Here is a 21,811-nt window from a genome sequence, read left to right as displayed (position 1 = left end):
CCTCCTCCGCGAGGCATACTGTTTTTGCAATGTCCGAGCTTCCGTGCTTCCGTCCGGATGCTGTATCTCGGGCATGGATGGGCGGGTTGACTTCAGATTTTCAGGATAGGTGGGTCATGGTCAAAAACTATGGATACTTTTTTTGGGTGAGGTTCAAGGTCATATACTGAGGTCAAAGGTCATTTGAGGTCAAATTACTAAAAACTGTCGTATGTGCATCCGTCCGGATGCTGTATCTCGGGCATGGATGGGCGGATTGACTTCAGATTTTCAGGATAGGTGGGTCATGGTCAAAAACTCTGGATATTTTTTTTTGGGGTGAGGTTCAAGGTCATATACTGAGGTCAAAGGTCATTTGAGGTCAAATTACTAAAAACTGTCGCATGGGCATGAAACTTGGTGGATACAGTCAACATTTAGAGCCAAATTTTTGGAAGGTCATTTCGGGGTCACCCAAGGGTCATCTAAGATCAAATTACTAAATATTGTCTTATGGGCATGAAACTTGGTGGGTACAATCAACATTTAGAGTCATTTTTTTGGAAGGTTATGTTGGGGTCATCCGGGGTCACGCAGGGGTCATCTAAGGTCAAATTAATAAAATTAGTCGTATGGGCATGAAACTTGGTAGGTACAGTCAACATTTAGAGCCAAATTTTTGGAAGGTCATTTCGGGGTCATCTGAGGTCACCCAGGGTCATCTACGGTCAAATAAATAAAATTGATCGTATGGGCATGAAACTTGGTGGGTACAGTCAACATTTGGAGCCAAATTTTTGGAAGGTCATTTCAGGGTCATCCAAGGTCACCCAGGGTTCATATGAGTTCAAATTACTAAAAATTGTCATGGGCATGAAACTTGGTAGGTACATTCAACATTTAGAGCCAAATTTTTGGATGGTCATTTCGGGGTCACCCATGGGGTCATCTAAGGTCAAATTAATAAAATTGGTCATATGGGTATGAAACTTGGTGGGTACAGTCAACATTTAGAGCCAAATTTTGGCGGGTCATTTTGGGGTCATCCAGGGTCACCCAAGGGTCATCTGAGGTCAAATTACTAAAAATGGATTTGTACACATTTAAATCGCCCCATGGTGGAGGCATCCCATTCGACGCTTTGCGTCGAAAACCGTGACGTTTCTAGTTTATTTTGATTTTTATCTCTTTTTTGCACTTCCTCTGTACAAAAGTATAGGAGCTTTCCAAATTTTTTATCTGAGGTCACTCACACCCCTGATGGATTTCAACTGAAATAGCCTATATAGGAGGAAAGCCCAGTCACCGAGAATTTGGTCCCAAATAGAGGGGAAAGTGCATCCAGAAAGGGCTGTCCCAAATTTACCTGCAGTTTTTTTTTTAAATTGTCCCAAATTTTCCTGCAGTTTTTTTATGAGGGGCAGTCTGCCCCCTCTGCTCCCTTTGGTCTGCCCTCTCCATGATTACACCAATGTCTCTGGGGCAGTGTCTCCCTTTCATTCCAATAGGTATTATGGAGAACATTAAGAAAAAATGCTTCATTTGGGAGGGGGGCTGTTAAGAATTTTGGAGATTATTTACACTTTTTATTCCTTAGGATACATAATGTAACTACTCTCGCATGAATATTAATAAAATGTTAACTCTTATACAAAAATTATGTAAAAAATCTTCCTTCCAGGGACTAAGTATGCATTGATACTGAATCACAAGTGCTAAAAATAACCTTCAACCCTAGGAGTGAGAGTGCATCCAACCTCCACGGGAAACGCTACAGCAGTGATCGCCATACGCCAGAGTTTCTAGAATGCTGCTAAAATAAGCAAATTTTAATGCTAATTTATTGCACATTCTAGGGAAGCGTGGTTACCTTTTGAAATCGCCGAGTGGGAGGGTTTTCAATGAAATATTTTGTGTGTTAAAACTGAAGCATCCTATGTATAAAAGAATATATGAATATTAATTGCACATCATATATAACGATTCGTGATACCCAATCGTGCTAAAATTTATGTGGTTTATGAGGCAGAGAATTTTATTTCAATTTTATATACGCTAAAATATTTTCTGAATTTAGTCAAAAATAACACTGAATTTATGGTGAAAATTTTGTGTAACTTTTACGTAGGTCCCGACTTAAGACTACTGCTTCTTCTTAATGGGAATCTAATCTTTTAATATCTGAAAGAAACTTTGGGGACCTACGTGGACTTTTCCTATAAATTGCAAAAATTCACTGAGACCGTCTTACAATAAAATGGTAGGCTGACTGGGCTCCATACCTCCCAACCGACGCGATGTCCTGCAGAGCACGTGTCCGAAATCAAAATCGATGTATGTATTGTGTATGTATCATAGGCCCCTCGTATTAATTGTCTGTATGCGCTTGAGAATTCAACAATATTAATAATGGTAGCTCTATTATAATACACATTAATGTTTTAAGCAGATAAAATTCCAAAATATGTTTTTTTCTGTCTTTGCTTGTCACGTGGTATGTTGAAGTAATGAAGTTATACGTTTACATTTTCACGATGGCACCAACAAGTCATGTGGCCAGGCGGTCTAAGGCGCTGGTGATATGTCGATACTGTATACATGATAGCAGTGCAGTGCGGCGTGGGTTCGAGCCCCACCTTTGCCGAACTAAATTTCCTTTTTTTTAAATTTCATGTTATAATATGTTAGGGAAATATGGCTGGGAAGAGTGGAGTGGGGAAAACACTTGTGATCAAGCCACCGGCCAAGATGGCGAAAGCGCAAGCCGTGAGTAATATTTCTGGGTTTGTCACGCAAAATAAGAAATAGGATACCTTGATATTTTTGCCAAATTGCTTTATGAGTAATGAGCCAATAATTATTAGTTTCATGCCTTACACAGGATTGAATAGGGATTATCATATTTCAACTGTTAATTGTTTATTAAATATTTGATTTGATTTGATTTGATTTGAGCATATCATTCAATTTGCAGAATTCACATTAAAAACATAGAATATAAAAAAGACATACAAATTACATTTAAAATTACAATATACAACACAATTGAAGATATGCATAGGATAGCACACATTAACATCAAAATATAAAATAAATATGATACTATCAAAAATTATTATTACACAATCAGAAAGCCAATATTGCAGACGTGTATAAAAGGCATTATAACTGGGATTCAATGCCAGACCCCACCCCCACCTACCCAACCACCACAACGAACCCACCCAAAGAGCAACCCCACCCCCTAGGAACATAGGGGAATTGCCTTTCCAGAATTGCAGCTACAAAGTAAGATATTCTTTAACAGCCTTCTTAAAGTTGACCCTATCAGTTATCTCCTTGATTGACTCTGGGAGATCAGCCCAATCATGAATGCTAGCTTGATAAAAGGAACCTGAGTTTGAGCTGTTTTTTTGTGTGTATAAAAATTATGCTGACTGGACCTAGTATTGTGGTTATGAACCTGAGATTTTTTGGTGAATTTATAATCTAAATATGGTGGCCCTTGCCCATGGTTGATATTAAAAATATGATTAAGCCGCAATTATTGTTTTGCCCTATTGCAAATGTTTAAAATCCCCAAATCTTGGAAGTCCTTAACATCAATGTGATAAAAAGAGTCTTTACTTAGCATAAACCTAATAACCTTGTTCTGGACACGCTGCAATTTTATACTTGTAGTTTTAGATACTTCGCCATATCGTATGGAGTAGTTATATAAATAAACACAAAATCAAGGCTGAGCAGAGTGTTTTGTTTTTTTTTTTATCAAAAAAAATTAGCCTGCCTATACAGAAATGTAAGTTTGGAGTTGACTTTTTTATGATGTCAGAAGCCATCTGCTCTCCAGACAAAACATTGTCAATTTCAAGGTCTAAATATTTCACTGACTTGGTGGCGGTAACAGTTTGCCCACAACTGGTAATTGAACAATCTTCATAACGCTTGATTTTGCGTTTAGTCCCGAAAAGGATTAATTCTGTCTTACCCATGTGAAGTGACAGTTTGTTGTCAGTCTGTTGACTGACTACATTGATTACATTTTCCAAGTTTTTACTGAGGCGTTAGGCAATCTTTTCAGGGCAAGTGTCAGAAACCATTAGGGCGGTGACATCAGCATATTGAAGCATAAGTCCACTTAGTTCGACTGTCAAATACCATGAAATTAAGAATTCCAAAATTTCACTTTTTATGGGAATGTCATCTTTAAAGGCCTATAACTCAAAAACATGTCTGGCGACGTGTTACGGGTGTTTTTGAGCTGGTCACATTTGAAAGTGATGCATATGTTCATAAGATTTGCCATATTGATTTGATTGGAGTTCAGTTATAACTTCAGAGCAGAAATAAATATCAAACGCTACACAATAAGTATTTACACTGAAGTATAGCAAAGAAAAATGCAATTTAATTCAAGCGCAGATGTTGCCAATGCGTTTCACACCGTCGATGGTGCTCAGGTTGGTCATTTGATGTGATATGACCATCCCATACGTCATGTACGTACAATGTTATCAATATCTCGTTTGCTGCGTATCCGAAGTAGCGTAGTATAGACTCGCGTCTCCTGGTGCTTCAAATGTTTTACCCTTCGTCTGCTGTTTAGTATTCGATACCTGTCCGTTGTTACTTTGGGGAATGGATGCTGGTTCAACAGACGAATAGTAAATTGCATTAGGGTCATCACCAGTAGCGGATTCTGTGATGTCATGGTACAATTCATCCTGAGGTGGATTCTCCTGATTAGGGTCGGCATACACCGGTTGCTTGATACTTGAGTCGGATGGCTGATTCGGTGTGGCATCAAAAACAGTCAAGTAGTATGGCTGATTGACTTCGGTTGGTTTAGCGGTAGAGGCTACAGGCTTTGTCTGGTTTCCACGTTTAACTCTAGATTAATGTTAACAAGACACAATACCTAAATTATTATTCTTTCGTATAAAAAAATTAATACATTGCTGTTTTGTAATGGGGTAAAGCCAATGGTCGCTACCCGCGCACAAAACACTTCATGGGTTAGGTACCACATCGAATTTGGTCCTATAGAAATATCGGTGCCCGGTTAGGTACCGATGATTCTTATTATCACCCTGGCGATGTAATAAATAGCATTCTAACAGTTGCACAGGGTTATTGTTTTTCATTTAAATAAAAAATTTATGCACTGTACAAATGTTTAGGGTTACGATAGAAAGTACCATCGGTACCTATCCTGGCACCAATAGCGCTATAGGACCAAAAAAGAGGTTGTGCCTTCTATAGGAACAGATTCGATAGTTAGTAAATTAGTATAATTATTCGGCATTATGCATTCTACTCATTTCATACTTATTCGTTGCATTTCTACATGCATACTAAATTAATGGCCTAGCCCACACTTGAATACTGTTTGGTTGCACTAAAGTTTAACTATGGCAAATTGAACTTGACACTCTTCTTTCCCGCATAATAAACATATCTTCTCATCCAGATTTTAAGTTTCTGGTACTTCAGTGATTAAGGGTGCCCACACTTTCTAATTATACAAAAAACCATATAAAATACTTTGAGATAATACTATAAAGCTTTTTGGTGTAAAGCAAAAAAGGATATGCATTTAGTGATACGTTTGTAGTGTCAATCACCATGATCACATAAAAATGTTTGAAATACATTTGGATATGAACATGAGAACATTTCAACCCATCGCCATTGCATCTATAAGATAGGGTTGGGCGTATAGATCATTCCCCTGGGTATCTTCCTGGTTGAAGGTATGCCACAGTGCCATTACGCTCGGGTAGTTCTGATCTTGGGCGGAAATGCTGCATAGTGAGCAACACTGTGCTGAGTATAATAACTCGCGCAATAACATAAAGCCGAATACTTTTCGCCAATTATATGCCGAACAAACTTTAGGTGTTGTGGCTACAGAATGGCGCCCCTGTACCCCAATAATGTGAGCGGAGTGCGAGAAAATATGCACAGGTACTACTAATTTGGTTATAATCAAGTTGAGTTGTGGTCTAAAAACGGGCTTTCAAGTAACTAATTATCGTTGCTGGGCGGGAAAAACCTCATATGTACTTTTGGCCCTTGAACATGGATAAAGCCTTGTAGGTGTAGACTTTATATTGAATGGTTTGCTTTAGCCATGTTCAAGGGCAAAAAGTACATGCAGAAAACATCTCATTTTTACTTTTGGCCCTGGAAAATGGATAAAGCCTTGTTTGTGTAGACTTTACATTGATAGGTTTGCTTCATCCATGTTCAAGGGCAAAAAGTACATACGAGGTTTTTCCGCCCAGTGACGTTATGTTGAAATGCGCCCAAAGCCATAAACATTAGTATCGTTAGTTATCATTTACCTTATTAGTTTCAGAGCAAACAGGACAGAAATTATGATCAGCATAAGTGCTATTGATAAACCAACTGCGACTCCAATTATCATTGTCCCTGGAAATGGAAACAAACTTGTTATTAAGGTTTTTATCCGTTATAAAAATACGCGTCTATACGTCAAACGACTTAAGCTAATCGTAGATCCATCCTTTGCGCTCATTTTAGTCATAACATTTTCTCCCCAACGCCTTACCCGGGGTAGGACCGACCATCAAAAATGTTGGTGAGACACACCATAATGTTTCTACAGTAAAATCAATGATTTTCATTAGGCTATTGTGATATTATTCCAAGAGGTATTGCATGAGTTTTTACTTGTTAGTTAGCTTGTAATTGTCATTTTCTTTTATATTTAGGAGAAAATTCTGTGAAAATCTCATGTTCATAGAATTTTTAGGCGAGAATTGATTTTGCCTATACTTTTGTACTAGGACTCTCTATGGTACTCTGGCATTTCGGATCCAGCAATCGAGCCAATTTGACACCTTTATTTTTCTGTGTGTATCACGATTCTGTGATCGTCATTTATAAGCTACTGAAATATCGGACTGGAAGCTGGGCGTAGCATAATATATAGATTTATACATTTAGCAGGTGTTTATTGAAGTGACTATAATGCAGTGTTACTGATATATTATGAAAAGAAAAACAAAGCAAAAATAACTTGAGCTGTCAAATGTACCAGTTTACATGTACATGTATGTGTCCAGTCTGAATTACTCTCAATTTGGAATAATTTATCTCTCGGGTCTTCCACCGGGCCCCAAACGTTTGGCCCTCGTCGCCGCTTTGGCCCGCTCGGTGATCTAGTGCTTCGCACCGGAACCCCGTTTTACAAAAATATTATGTTTGACAAATCGTCGCTTATTGCAAAACAGTTTTCATCAAATACTTGAACACCGCACTTTGATTAATAATCTTTGATTAAAAGATAAATTAATTGGATCATTAATTTGACAAAGTTTGGATCATGAACAACAACAAAACGGTAAACAGCTGTAGGCCTATATGTTTTGCCTAAACTTCAAATTGTGGCAAATTGTCAATTCTTCTCTTGGTTTCCATTTTTGCCTGTTAATGTTTTTTGAAACATTTCCAATGAACATGATGAAGTGTCACTTCATTGTAAATTTATTGAATTTTGAATAAATACAAAAACAAGCAAATCAACTTGACTATTTATCTAACTTGATTAACAAGTGGAGTATTTTGGAAACATTTTCAGTGCATAATGTATATCATGTTTATGTGACTGTAAACTAATTTATCTGGTGTATTTATTTGATGTAGTGTAAAATTTGAGTGATGTTTTTTTTTTTGTTATTTATTCTTGAGCACAGGCAAAGCCCTTTCAGGCATATGAAAGATAAAAAAAAGCTTGACTTTTCCATACCTGATACAGCTTTCTGAGATTGCGTGGGACTGTCAGTAGTCGATGATGTTGCTAAAGATTTCATCATGCTCTTGGTTGTGAACGTAGTTGTCACTTTCTTGGTAGCAGAAGTTGTTTTAGATGTAGATGTTTGGAACACTAAATACAGACATATTACAGATTTTAATTTATAATTTCAGCGCAAGATTAGACGTACCTCAAATTTCTGTCAGAACTCTGACCTTCTAATCCATCGGGATTAAATTAAATTAAGGGGTACTACACCCCTGCCCAATTTTGTGCCTATTTTTGCATTTTTCTCAAAAAATTATAGCGCATTGGTGACAAGTAAGATATGTATATTATAGGGGTAAGGACTACACAGTTAGGACGCTGGACAACCAATTCTTTAGAAATGCATAGTCGCGCTAAAAGTCGATCGATACATGTTAAAATCAGCACAATTCAGAGATACACCTTTTTGCTATGAAATTAATTTTCTCGGTCAAATATAAAGCAATATTTTTTCTTCTTCAGTAATGTCAGTTAAAGACATAGTGCTTGGATATACATTTTTTTTAAAATCCTGGTGTTAAAATTCAAACATCATATTTTGTCTTTTAGTGTGATATTTTTGATTTTTATAGGCCTTTAGTTCGCCCGCGAGCTTTTTACGGAATTCATTTTTAAGCGTCTCAAACTAATATAGTTTGCTAAAGAAAGATATTTCCCACCTCTGTAAAGCACATCGTGTGGGTCTATATGTTATAGTTTTGTCAGAATTTCCGTTTTTATTTAACCCTTTTTCCTTCATGCTCCGAAAATGTCAAACTCAGTACTTTATCTCGAGAGCAACCAGCAGAAATAATCGATATTTCAATTGTTGTCAACCAGGTCCGTTTTCCATTGAAAACCAGGATTGCCTGACCAGCGATTTGGTAGCCCAAATCCCCAATTCTGGTAAATGAGGTGAATTTTGGAAATTTGCTCCCGTAATTTTCAATTTATAGGGGCTATGGATTCCATGATTATGAAAACCATTTTGTCTGTTTGTTTGTTTGTTTGTTTGTTTATTTACCTAGGATGAGGTCCATGGGAAAATCCACTGTCCAAACCTAGAAAAATTCGCGCGTTATTAGAGGGGATTTTAATTTTCTGTCCCTCCTATCTCCAGGTGAATTTTGAATGACCCCCCCCATCGCGGGTTGGCATTTTCATTACACCCTTCAGACTTGTGTTCGGGTTTGTGTAGGCCTATTTGTCATAATTTAGCGCTATAGGACCTACTTTCTAAATGTATAGCTATAGCCGTGCTATATAAATATTATAAGGTACCGGTATGTAATATTATGTAGGCCTATGGGGGTGGGGTGGATACTCAACACATTTTGACCATGACTTACAATGCAAGGCTCATTGTTCCCATAAATGATTTTTCCTTTAGGTCATTATAATAGGTTGTTATAAACTTCCATGTTTAACCTTGTATTGTTTTGGCTGCTTCATTATGACTTTCGGTGGGTTTAAGCAATTTCAAAAAACACAAACAAAAGGCACTATACCCAGTCACCTTCATGACAATTGAAACACTAGGTAATTTCTTTGCTATATTGAAGTTCTGGCAACACTGTATCCAGGCCGGGCACCCAGAGATATCGATCCACAATGCTAGTATTAGCCTAAGATTTCACGCGGGGATTTGAAAATTTTTCAGCTGGTAGTTATGGAATCAAAACGGAAATTCTGACAAAACTATGATATATCGCTCACGGAAAGTTGGGAAAAATCCTTCTTTAGCGAACTATATTACTTTGAAAAGCTAAAAGGTTGATCCAAAAAAAAGGCTCGTGGGCAGAGTTGAAGCCTATCAAAATCGAAAATCTTACACTAAATGACTGAATTTCACGACTAAGTTTAACACTAAGATTTGAAAAAAAATACAGTATCAAGCATTACAGTTTTTCCTGACATTTACTGAAAAAATGAAAATTATTGCTTTTCATTTGGCCGAGAAAAAAATTTTACACTGAAAAGGTGTAACTCAAAATTTTGTTCATTTGAATACCAAATTCGATCGTTTGTATTGCCTTATTAAATGACTGAGTGAGCCTTGCAGAACAATAACAATCGGTTGTCCAGCGTCCTAACTGTACAACTACTGCACTGAAAATTCAACAACTCAAGGCAAGTAGTTATTGATTTATTGATCAAACATTGGTTCAAACCTGGCACATCAAATTGCATTCTGAATAGTACGAGGAACGTCCTTGTGTGTTCCTTAAAATTCCTTTAAATGTGGGTCGATCCTTCATGTAATTATTTCGTGTAAGATAATCCTAACCCTAACCCTAATCCTAACCCTAACCCTAACCCTAATCCTAACCCTAACTCTAAACTAACCCTAACCCTAATTTCGTGTATAATTACTTGAAGGAGTAACCTAAATGTTGCTAAATGATTTGCTTCCCATAAATCTAAACCATTTTACCACTGACAAGTAGAATGTTTTGTCATACCTGTCGATAGATCCTTAGAGGGTTGAGAAGTTCTCTCATCAGATGGTGATGTACTTAAATAAGGACTGGTAGTCGCTTTATCGGTGGTAGTGGTTGCCTTCGATGTTGTAGCCGCTGAAATATGAGTATTTTAAAGATTCTTAGATTTTAGTACCTTTTGTAAAAATATATTTTACCGATTTACAGAGTGGAGCTATAGTAAACACAATTGATTAATTTATTTTGATCTTCTATATATCTCCGTTGTTATAGTGTCAAAGTAAACAGCTGTTATTCTATACAACTTTTTGCAGCAACTCTAGGAGGCGCACGCCATATAAAATACTGCAATAAATCTTCGCATCCAAGATCATCTCCCCGAGTTTCCTGCGGGCTACAATGAGACAGCTATAGCAGCAGAATCTTCTACCAGATGAATTCATCATGTTCGTATTCTTAAAAGAATAAGTCAGATGTACATTTTGGATAAACAAGTAGGCTTTCCTGACTGACATAATATAGCTCACAGATGTATCAGATTTGTAACCTAAGGGGTGTGTAAGTTTTCTAAAAGCAGTAACGGGATAATTGATGAAAAGTAGAAAGTTTTGTCACACGTGTCGGTGATGTACTTATGTGGGGACTGGTTGTTCGCTGGTAGTCGTTGCCTGCGATGATGTAACCACTGAAATTAAAGTATATTAAAGATTGAATGAAGAAGGGGATGAAGGAAATCTGGCTGAAGCGGCAATTTGAACCGGGGACCTCTGGATTGTGCTATATTCCACCTGGGTTATCCAGCCCTATGATGCCAGGCAATCCCAATACCAATAAAATCTTTTCCTCTTGATTATTATGATGTGGGTCTCTGATAGAAACGGTCAAAATGTTATTTTGTGAGTATAAATACCACAACTAAACATAAAGAAATATTGTATGTTATTGCTTGATATAAAAGCAGAAATAATGTAGATACATGTAAATGACTTCGATAATGCTTTAATTAAATTGTGACTCAATCCATTAGAAAAACACAAAAAGAAAGTCCTCACTTATATAACCAGTCATAAATCTAAACCTGCTTATGGTGCCACGATTTGATTGACACAGTCGTGGATACCATCTTATTAGCTCTATTTGATTCCATATTTGCTATCATAACCTTTAAATTGACAAAGATTGGTACTAGTATATGAAACTTGGTGCATTTGTAAAAGTTGCAAATATAGCTGTAGTGGCGAATTGCAGAGTGCGTCCATGACATGGCCTGAATCAACTGCTAGGTCATATCGATCGCATCATTCCTTAGAATTAATCATCATAAGTAAAAATTTTCAACAATCCATGCGCTTTAAATTAACAATATATTTGAATAAATCGGGCACTTGGGACAGTCGACAGGGGCATGTTTTGGCCATGCATAGAATTCCAACTTCGTGATCAGTTTGATTTGCAACTTTTGAAAATGCACCAAATTTCATATACTGGTATCTAATATTTGTCAATTTAGCGTTTTTGGTAGCAAATGTGGTATTAAATTGGAGCTAACAAGATGCTGCACACCACCGTGTCAATCAATTTGTCATAACATGAGCAGGTGGATGGATGTAAATGAGGAGTTTCCTTTTTGTTGTGTTTATGTACCCTCCTGTTATAGACGAATCCAATTTCACGCATTCCTACACCTCAATGGCAGCCATTAGCTGGGTCCCCGTCGGCTCTATCTCACCTAAAATGTGAAATGATGCGGCCTTGGAGGGTATTTTAAACTGCATTCTATCACCCGTGTTACACGTAGACAAAAGAATGATGACAGTTTACAACACAAAATAATCTAACATCGAATTTTAAGCGGGTTTAATCCATCCAATTGGGCACTCACAACACCACTTTGGTGCATGCGGGGACCCAATAATGGCCGACCAAATCCTGACCATGACTTGGCTCGTTGGATTCGTCTATAGGCCTGTTGTTGTGCTACATATCATTATGCAATATCAATGTTCCATATTTAACACTCTACTTAACTGTAGAGAGAAACAGAAAGGATAAATAGAGTATCTTAGAAAATAAATGTTTCTTACCACTTCGACAGCCAATAACTTCAAAGCGCATTGAAACCCAGCCATGCCAGTCAGTTGGTACTATCCGCAGATATCTCGCCGTGATTTGCACAGAAAATGTTATTGTAACAACTGTATTTCTATCTGTGTTTGCTGCGAAAGTCTGGAATGGATATTAAACAGGACAAAACAACAAACTAATGAACGAAATACTACTACTAATACTTAATGCACGTCGGTTCACCTATATATGTATATGTGGCCAAACTTGCAGTCAAATACTGCTAATAAAACCATCGTGAATTTCGTAAAAACAAGTTATCTAAAATCATTGTCACATAAAAACGCAAAATGATAAAAACCACGCAAGTACATACATAAATACACTTTAACACTTTACCGAAAGTGTCTGACCTCATTGGCTCAATATACCATGAAGTATCATTTAAGAACGAATATACACGTTTTTTCGCCCTAAGACCTCAATTTTTTAGGTGATTTTAGGGGAAAAAAATCTAGATCTTTAGTACGAAAGATCAAAATTTTTAAATTATCGTCGGCTTTTCCTCCCAGCTACATAGCCTACCCTTTGAGTAAATCATTAGATTTATAAATTTTACTTCGACTCTGACTGTTAAATGTCAAAAATATCAATGTTTAATAATTTGCCATAAAATTTGTATTATATCGTAAATTAAAAAAACCAAAAAACTTGATACCGGAAGGACATCGTATTCAGAATGTAATTTGATATGTCTGATGTGCTCTCATGTCCCACAAAAAATACGGTGCAAACGTTGTTACCAAAGCCATAATAAGCCAAAGATAAATCAGCCACCGTACTAAATGCAGTGCAGGAGTTAATACAGCATGAGCTAGCGAAATTTGCATGAAAATTAAGTAATTCGTTTTTGAGCCAACGCGCTTTTGAGCAAATGTTACATTCTGTGGATCCATAAACCTATTTTGATAGGTTAAAACCTATTTATTTGAAACAATATGTTTCAATAATTTACATAAACATATGTTTAAAGTGGATATTTTATGAAAGTTAATTTCAACAATCAGAGAACAGTATTTTAATGAGGTCATACGAATTCAAAATGCTGTCCATCGAACTCCTCGGGTCAAAAGAGAAACCCATAGGTACATAAAAATGCAATGTTTTCTTGGCATCTTATAGACATTTTTAATTTTACCAAAAATTGGTTCCATCCTAGCCCACTGTGCAGTGGTTAAGGTGACGTAAAAGCGTCATCAACGTGCGACAATTTAATCCACTCTCGTGTTGTTCCAGTGGTATTTTTATTCTGTTCTTGTGAAAAAAGCTATTATTGTTTAAGGTATTATCATAACATTTATTTATACCTTAGGGTCATTCCCTTCCATAATGTAAGTCAAAGAATCCTCTGAATCACCACTTTGTATCTGCAGTTCCGTCACCCATTCATTATCTTCAAAACCATCACCTTGTGTCTGTATGCCTGTTATAGTAGTTGCATCCTGGAAATCAACTTGAATCCAGTGGTAGGATTGATGATCTGCCTGCTTCGTAGCCCAATTATTTTCTACATTATTTAGTCTGCCTTCCTCTGGGGGTAAGTAATGTTCTCCATCATCATAAATAGAAGACGCTGTAATTTGCTCGTCTTGTTTGGACATATTGCATCTGAAAATTAAAAATAAAAGTCTATTGCTAGGTATGACAAATGCAATGTAGGCCTACGTGTCGTTTTATCTTTAATAGTACATTGTGATTAAAGATTAAAACTGCAAGTGCATTGAAATTTGTCATTGAAAGAAGACAAAATCATATCCAGTCGAAAGTGTGTAACCAGAAGGGCAGTGTAAGAAATTTTTTTTTTATGGGGATTACAAAATGTAAGCTGTGTACAACATGCATGTTCTTATGTTCATTTTTTAAGGTATGCCCAAATGACAAGGAGCAGGAGAGAATTGGTGAATATAATGAAAGCTTTAATACTGTACTTACCTTCAGCGAAAGTAGCCACAAGAAGACAAGCGCAATACAATAACAAACCAATCACAAACATGATATACTAAAAACCCTCAGTACAGAAAGCTCATTCAATGAAGTAAGATATTGTTACACATGTAAACTTAGTATTATTCGTGTCATTATTTCCTGGTCCTCATATAATAGAGAGTTGCTAAACTTGAGTGAACACTTGTTAACGATACACCGCATGTAATTTATGTAGGAACGCAGTACTTCGTCTATATTCGCTTTCGTAGACCGACGTCACTTCCTGCCGAGGTCACAACTACTTCCGTAGTGATGGATCACACCAAGGATTCTCGAGTACTAATAAACTATAGGATAAGCCACTCGTTTGCGCAGTCATTCAGCCTATGCGCCTTCATGCATGTGATGGCATTGCTGTACCCCTGTACGTGTAGGAGTGTATTTTCTGTGGAAGAGTTGCTGCATGTTTACGTCATCGTTTAAAAAAAAAATTAAATGGCGAAAAACGGCGAACAATTGGTCGTTTCTTTCCATTACTATCATATTTTGAAAAACCAAGTAGCTCAAGAGTTACCTCAATATGCTAGGAAAATATTTTCTTCGATGACCCCATGACGAGACTGGCTAAATAAGCTGTATTTTTGCCGGAAAGGGTCCGAATAATTGGCAGTCGATGTGCGCCATCTTGGAAAAATAGCTCGAAATAGACTTCCTCGACAGTCGTTCAAGATTGAGGAGATTTTAGCCTGACGATGTTAGACTTGATCAAGACGGAGTGTCGTTTGCACTGTATCGGTCTAAAATGTGCACATTTCATACATAAAATTAGCTCGAAATTCAATAAAACAAGTAAAATATGGGTCTAATATTATCTCTACTAATATAAAATTTGATGAAAATGGTATTTCTTTCTTAAAACAAATAAACATACTTTCAAATTGCGTTACAATCGTACCTGTACTTGCAGGTCTGAAACTAAGACTAATTTACCACCTCGATGCCCTAGCAACTGTCAATCAAAAACAGGATAACTCCTTTTGACCAATAAAGCAGTAACGCGCATCATAGCCGTTCACAAGTACGTAAGTTTTAGGCTTACCACCTCGATGCATAGCAACCGGCATAGCAACCGTCACTCAAACTGCCGGCGAAGTGACTTCATTTTTTATACAGGGATTGAATACGAGTGTCACGGCCCTGATCACACATTTTGCATGACAACGCTCTCTACACTGTACACTAGGGTGGGCCAAAAAACACCTTTTTTCTCGGATCGACTTGGAACTCTCGGAGTATTTTACTAGGGTACATACTACTATTGTGCTAAAATATCAGTAAGATCGGAGCATGTTTCGCCCAGGCAGTAGATTTTCACAAAATCCCCACTTATTTGTCATTATATAGAGAAATCAGTAGAAACAACCTGGGAAAAGTAGGCATTGAGATGACATCATAGCCAATATTAAACAATTTGGGTAGTTTGTTTAGACCCTCCAGAACATCACCAAATAGCAAGCAGTCTCCAATTGGTTACCATTATTTTTTTGCTATAGACCTGTATTTAGTTAAATATTGATGATATTTGAGTTGCTAAATTAAGGGGTAGGGGTAGCATTATGGAGCATTTCCCCAGTTCTACTGAGTCAAATTTCACAATCTTGGTCTTGTTGGGTAGATACGAACTGCAACAGTACAAACAATACATGAGATATGAATTTAGAGCAGCTCTGACATGACCAGGGGTTAAAGGGTCATGTGATGCCTAATTTGTAGTAATTTTCAAGGTTGTGTGACCTTTTGACCTCTGGTCAAAACATGGATAACCGAAAATCATATAGCATTTATTTTTGACAATGCTGCAGTTCATATCTATGCAACAATACCGCATTTGGGAAATTTGACTGAGTAGAACTGGGGAAATTCTCCATAATGCTACCCATACCCCTTAATATAGCAACTCAAATATCATTAATATTTGACTTACATGCGTGTCTTTAGCAAAAATAATGGTAACCAATTGGAGACGGCTTGCTATTTGGTGATGTTCTAGAGGATCCAAACAAACTACCCAAAGTGTTTAATATTGGTTAGATGGCATCTGAATGCCTACTTTTTCCCAGATTGTTTCTACTGATTTCTATATAGAGTTATACAGTAAGAAATAGCAAAAAGTAGGGATTTTGTGAAAATCTACTGCCTGGGCGAAACATGCTCCGATATTACTGATATTTCAGCACAATACTACTATGTACCCCAGTTAAATTCTCCGAGAGTTCCAAGTCGATCCGAGAAAAAAGGTGTTTTTTGGCCCACACTACTGTACACGTCGATGTTCTGCTGTTTGAAAATCAAGTTTTAGCAAGCTTTTGCGAGATGTTTTCCTTCTGAAATCACAAGGTTGCAGGTCTTAAATATGACTGGTAATTTAAAAATTTGATCTCCATACATTGATACCGCCATTGTGGTTCTCGCTATGGTAACACTCCGTGGTCACCAATGTGATGTCACGTCTACGACAGCAAATACATTTATATCCTGGTTACATGTAAATATTGGAATAAAGATTAGATTTCTTTGGGTTCAGCAGTAGGTGAACTACCAATTCATAATAATGGGTCATTGAATAAACAGAAAAAGTTCACCAACCGTGAAGTGCGATCCAAACATGCTTTGAGCATCACAAATGTAGTTCTGCGACTACATTGATTTTGAACAGAAAAAATGTTAATTTTCGTATCTTTAGAAAATAGTTTCCTTGTCTTGCAGAACAACAAAATCAAATTAAATCCGCCGTGTGGGAATTGTTTTATAAGATTTGAAATGGGACAAAGGTCCAAACAGGGGTTAAAATTCTAAAATGTCTGAAAACTGTGTTATTGTCTGTCATGTCTCAAGGATTAAAAAAATGTATTTAGACTATAGTATGATGTTATACTTGGGGTAAAATTTAAGAATGCTTTCATTCGTTTCAAAATGGCCGAGACCACATTTTAACATTTTAACTTTTATGCATATAACTCAAGAACTGTACATCGTAGATAGGTCAAACTATACTTTTTTCTATATCCTGATAATGAGAGGAATACGATTAGATGGTTTTTTTTAATCCATACTCGCCCAATTTTGAAATTTGTGCCCTTTTTTCTCCTTTTTGGATATGTTGTTCAGGAGAGGGTGCTTGGAGTTATTAGCAAGCAAAACATTCCATTTTTGTCTAGCTCATACGTAAATTGACTCGTCTATGTGTACAACATGAATTTTCTTATTTTCATTGTTTGAGGTATTCCAAACGACAAGGAGCTGAAGAGAATTTGTGAATATAATGAAAGCTTACTGTACTTACCTTCAGCCAAATTAGCCACAAGATTACAAGTGAAATACATCAAAAAACAAATCACAAACATGATTTACTAAAAACCCTCAGTACAGAAAACTCATTCAATGAAGTAACATATTGCAACACATGTAAACTTAGTATTATTCGTTTCATTATTTCCTGTTACTCAATATAATACTAGAGAGCTGATAAAACAGAGTGAACACTGGCCAACGCTAAACCGCGCGTAATTGTATGTAGACACAGTACTTTATTCAAGTTCAAGTTCAATTTTTAACATTTAGTTCCTGGTTATAGGTAAATATTGGATTCGAGTTCAGCAGTAGGTGAACAACAAGTGATATGCAATGGCCCAATGAATGCACAAAAATACACCATTCATATGAAGTCACCAACCGTGGAATGCGATACAAATTTATTTCTACACTAGTTTTAGCCAGACAAAATGGCAAATTAAGGGTAGACGAGGTATTTTTGGTCGAAGCAACCTAAAAATCGATTTTCATTATCTAGATCAATATATTATTGAAAATTAACACCTTGATGTTTTGCAAAAGTTCATTCTACAAATCGTATACTTTGCAAACTTGCTTAATTTATTGTTGTTAATGAGTTATGTACGTTTAACAAAAGTGTTGTTGTTTCAGCCCTCTTTACAACGTAACTCAAGAACCGCAGCACCTATAAAAGTATATCTGTGATATTTTAATTCTTCTACACGCTCGCTATGAATTGAGCGATGCAGTTTGTGCCAAAGCCTCACAATTTTGCAGATGATAGTCCTCGGTAGTGGTCGTATGACCAATTGGTGAAGGTGCATATTATAAACTACTTAAGGGATCCAAAATGAGCGTTTATTGCGTTTCGACAGTATTTTTTGGGACATGAGAGCACCTCAGACCTATCGAATTGCATTCTGAATACGAAGCATGTCTTTCTGATATCAAATAATTTTCATTTTTTTAAATCACAATATAATACAAATTTTATGACAAATTATAAAAATTTTATATTTTTCAAATTGTTGATATATAACAGTCCTCGAAGTAAATTATATAAATCTAATGATATATTCTTAAAGTGTATGTAGCAGGGAGGAAAAGCCGACGGTCAATTGAAAATTTTCACATTTCATATTGAAGATATGGATTTTTTTCCCAAAAAGACCTTATTTTTTTTGGTGTTTTGGGAAAAAAATCCATATCTTCAATACGAAAGGTCAAAATTTTCGTCGGCTTTTCATCCCACCTACATACACTTTAAGTATAAATCATCAGATTTATAAAGTTTACTTCAAGTACTGTTAAATATCAAAAATATCAATTTTAATGATTTGCCATAAAATGTGTATTAAATTGCGAATTTCAAAAATCAAAATTATTTGATATCAGAATGACATTCTTCGTATTCAGAATGCAATTCGATATGTCTGATGTGCTCTAATGTCCCAAAATAAATACTGTCCAAACGTTCATACCCCAGCCCTTAAGGAACTTAATAAGTTTGCTTGACGTACATTCCAAGAGTTTATTATTGCAAATACAGGTAGCTAGCTACCCCTGGACATTTTACATAAAACTGTCATGACATAAGCTACATTTCTACATTTCGCCATTTCTCATCAGGTCTACACATCTGATATAAACTTTATTTATGCAAAATAACAGAAACATGAAATTGTATTTTGTCTTTTTATTTAAAATAAACATGAATGAATCAAGCAATCGTACCTGTAGCATCTGTGTTTGCCGTGGTTTGCAGATCATCGGTGGTGGTCGTAGGACCAATTGCTGTTTAAACGAAAAGGTCCATAACTACATAGTTTTTGTTTGATGTATATAGAATTGGCTTCATTATTAACTAAATGCCAACTATAGATGGCGCTATTTATCCTAAATCATATTATATTAATTTGCAAGGTTAGGTGATCAATACTGTATAGGTGAAATAAGCAGCAAAGAAATTTTTATAAACATATTTCATCAAAAAATAAAAGAAATTTTTTATATTAAAAGCTTGAAAGAGTAATTTTCAGTTACTAAATAGCGCCACCAATTTTGTCATAGATAGATACATTTTATATCCGAAAAGCTTTATAAAATGCTGTAAAAGTGAATAATTTTGTAAAAGAGGGAAAATTTAAATTTGAAAAATGACTCGAAAGCATCGGTATACATTAGCATGATATCGCTTTTAGCTGTTTAAGTCTAAAATTTGGTTCTACACGATGTTTTGTTTGAAAAACTAATAAATGATCGTACGTTCCGAGCGTTTATTGTTGTAGCATGTCTGAAGTGTTTGGCATGCAGTATCCATAACAAATAATAAAATAAATTTTGTGATTTTCAAATTTTCGCTGACCACAGTGGCCCAAGACACATTTTATGAATCATGTTATAACATTCAGAGATGCAAAGGCGCAAGTCTCCTATATTATTAATATTATACCTACATCCATGGGAAAACTCATTTCAGAATTTCAACAACAAAGATAGACAATAACAGTGCTACTTGTATAGCTAGTCTTTATTAACAAAATGATAACGACACAATTCCATTAATATGTTTTAATATAGTCTCTAAGGAATTATTGTTAATGCCAAATGTACTTTAACGAGAATAGTCGGATGAATTCATAACAATAAGTTTACTTATGTGTAAGTACTATATAGACTGTAGTATGTTAACCTTTATGTCAGAAGTTTATACTTTTTGATTGTTTCGTATTGTAGAACATATCAATATGATACAATACTTTACTTGTACATAAAATGCTTTATAAAGCTCCGTAAAGGAATATTCTCCTAGAAGTTCAAATTATTTATTAAAACTCTTCACTAATGCTAATCCTCTATTAACATATCGACCTACTCCCGCAAAGTCAAGGTCGAAAAATGATAATTATAACAGGACTTGTTCAGCATCCAGATTTAAGGGTAGACTAAGTATTATTCGCAGCCAAAAATAAAATCAATTATATTATTGAACAATAACACTTTGAAAAAGTTCATTCTACAAATCATATACCTTGAAAACTTGTTTGATTTAGTGTTATTACAAAGAATGAGTTATGTACGTTTCACTAAAGTATTGTTGTTTCAGCCCTCTTTACAACATAACTCAAGAACCACAGGATCTGCAAAAGTATATCTGATCTGTGATATTTGAATTCTTCTACACACTCGGTATGACATGATCAATGCAATTTTTGCCAAAGGCAACTACCATTTGCAAGGTGTTGTGAACTACCAAATCGCAACAGTTTAAAATAGTTGCTAACCTTAAGATATTTCGTGCAACAGATGATTTTTGCTACTTAGCAACCGAGTTGCCAGTTCATTTTTCTTCAGCTATCAGATCGTCAAAGACGTGACTCAAGTTGTATTGCCCCTCGTCTCTGTTCATGGTTTTCCATGAAAAACCATAAACCTAACGCGCCGCTCAGACCCTTAGTTGATTACACCTCCATCATAGGATATGAATCTTCAAGGTGGCTCGCTGACATCCTGGCCCCTATGGTAGGAAATTCCACTCACCATGTGTTGAACTCAAAGTCTTTAGCTGAGGAGTTAGTGGATGTAGTGATAGAGGAAGGGGATATATTAAACTCCCACGATGTGGTTTCTTTGTTCACATGCACGCCCATCATTGAGTAAAGTTCTGGACATTGTTAAAGAAAGACTTCAGAAGGAAGGTTGGTTGAAATATTACAATAAATCCCACGGCTTCAACTTATCAACAGAAGACATAGTGGAATTATTGGATTTCATCCTCTCTACCACTTAAATTTACAGGCAGCTTTTTGGCGCAGCTATGGGCAGCCCCGTTTCACCTTTGGCCACCAATATTTTCATGGAACACCTGGAAGACATTGCCATCGTCACTGCTCCATTGGAAGAGTTCTGTGGATGATATCTTGGAAATTGTTTGCAAGGATGAAGTTAATAATCTCACTGACCACCTGAATCAAGCTGACGACACTGACTCCATCAAATTCACCTTTGAGAAAGAAGCAGATGGTAAGTTCCCATTTTTGGACACATTGTTTGGTGATGATGGGTCAGTTAAGATAATGGTATATCGGAAGGCAACACACATCGACCAATACTTGAACTTTAGGTCACACCACCCTCTCCACCAGAAACTTGGCGTCGTGCGTACCCTCCTTGACAGAAAGAGAACAAAATAGTCACAGAA

At 36.2% G+C, this 21,811-nt stretch overlaps 1 protein-coding gene across 1 annotated transcript; it reads right to left on the bottom strand.

Annotated features, from left to right (window-relative positions):
* Positions 1 to 3,747: 3,747 nt before the first annotated feature.
* LOC140146716 (uncharacterized) lies at positions 3,748 to 17,685 on the bottom strand. Its single transcript, XM_072168588.1, has 7 exons — positions 17,621 to 17,685; positions 13,659 to 13,959; positions 12,312 to 12,453; positions 10,249 to 10,362; positions 7,754 to 7,891; positions 6,327 to 6,414; positions 3,748 to 4,869 (listed from the first exon to the last, which is right to left on the bottom strand). The coding sequence occupies exons 2-7, from the start codon at positions 13,950 to 13,952 to the stop codon at positions 4,494 to 4,496; spliced, it is 1,152 nt and encodes a 383-aa protein (XP_072024689.1). The 5' UTR covers positions 13,953 to 13,959; positions 17,621 to 17,685; the 3' UTR covers positions 3,748 to 4,493.
* Positions 17,686 to 21,811: the final 4,126 nt, after the last annotated feature.

The sequence above is a fragment of the Amphiura filiformis genome, chromosome 2, assembly GCF_039555335.1.
Source record: "Amphiura filiformis chromosome 2, Afil_fr2py, whole genome shotgun sequence".
Taxonomy (NCBI): Eukaryota; Metazoa; Echinodermata; class Ophiuroidea; order Amphilepidida; family Amphiuridae; genus Amphiura; species Amphiura filiformis.
This window is presented reverse-complemented; position numbering and strand designations above follow the sequence as displayed.

Excerpts from the sequence above, each read along its gene's own strand:
- LOC140146716 (XM_072168588.1), bottom strand. The coding sequence starts at position 13,952 with ATGTCCAAACAAGACGAGCAAATTACAGCGTCTTCTATTTATGATGAT. Across the intron at positions 7,892-10,248 it reads CTCTAAGGATCTATCGACAG|TGTTCCAAACATCTACATCT; the intron begins GTATGACAAAAC and ends GTCTGTATTTAG. Across the intron at positions 6,415-7,753 it reads ATCTCAGAAAGCTGTATCAG|GGACAATGATAATTGGAGTC; the intron begins GTATGGAAAAGT and ends TTCCATTTCCAG.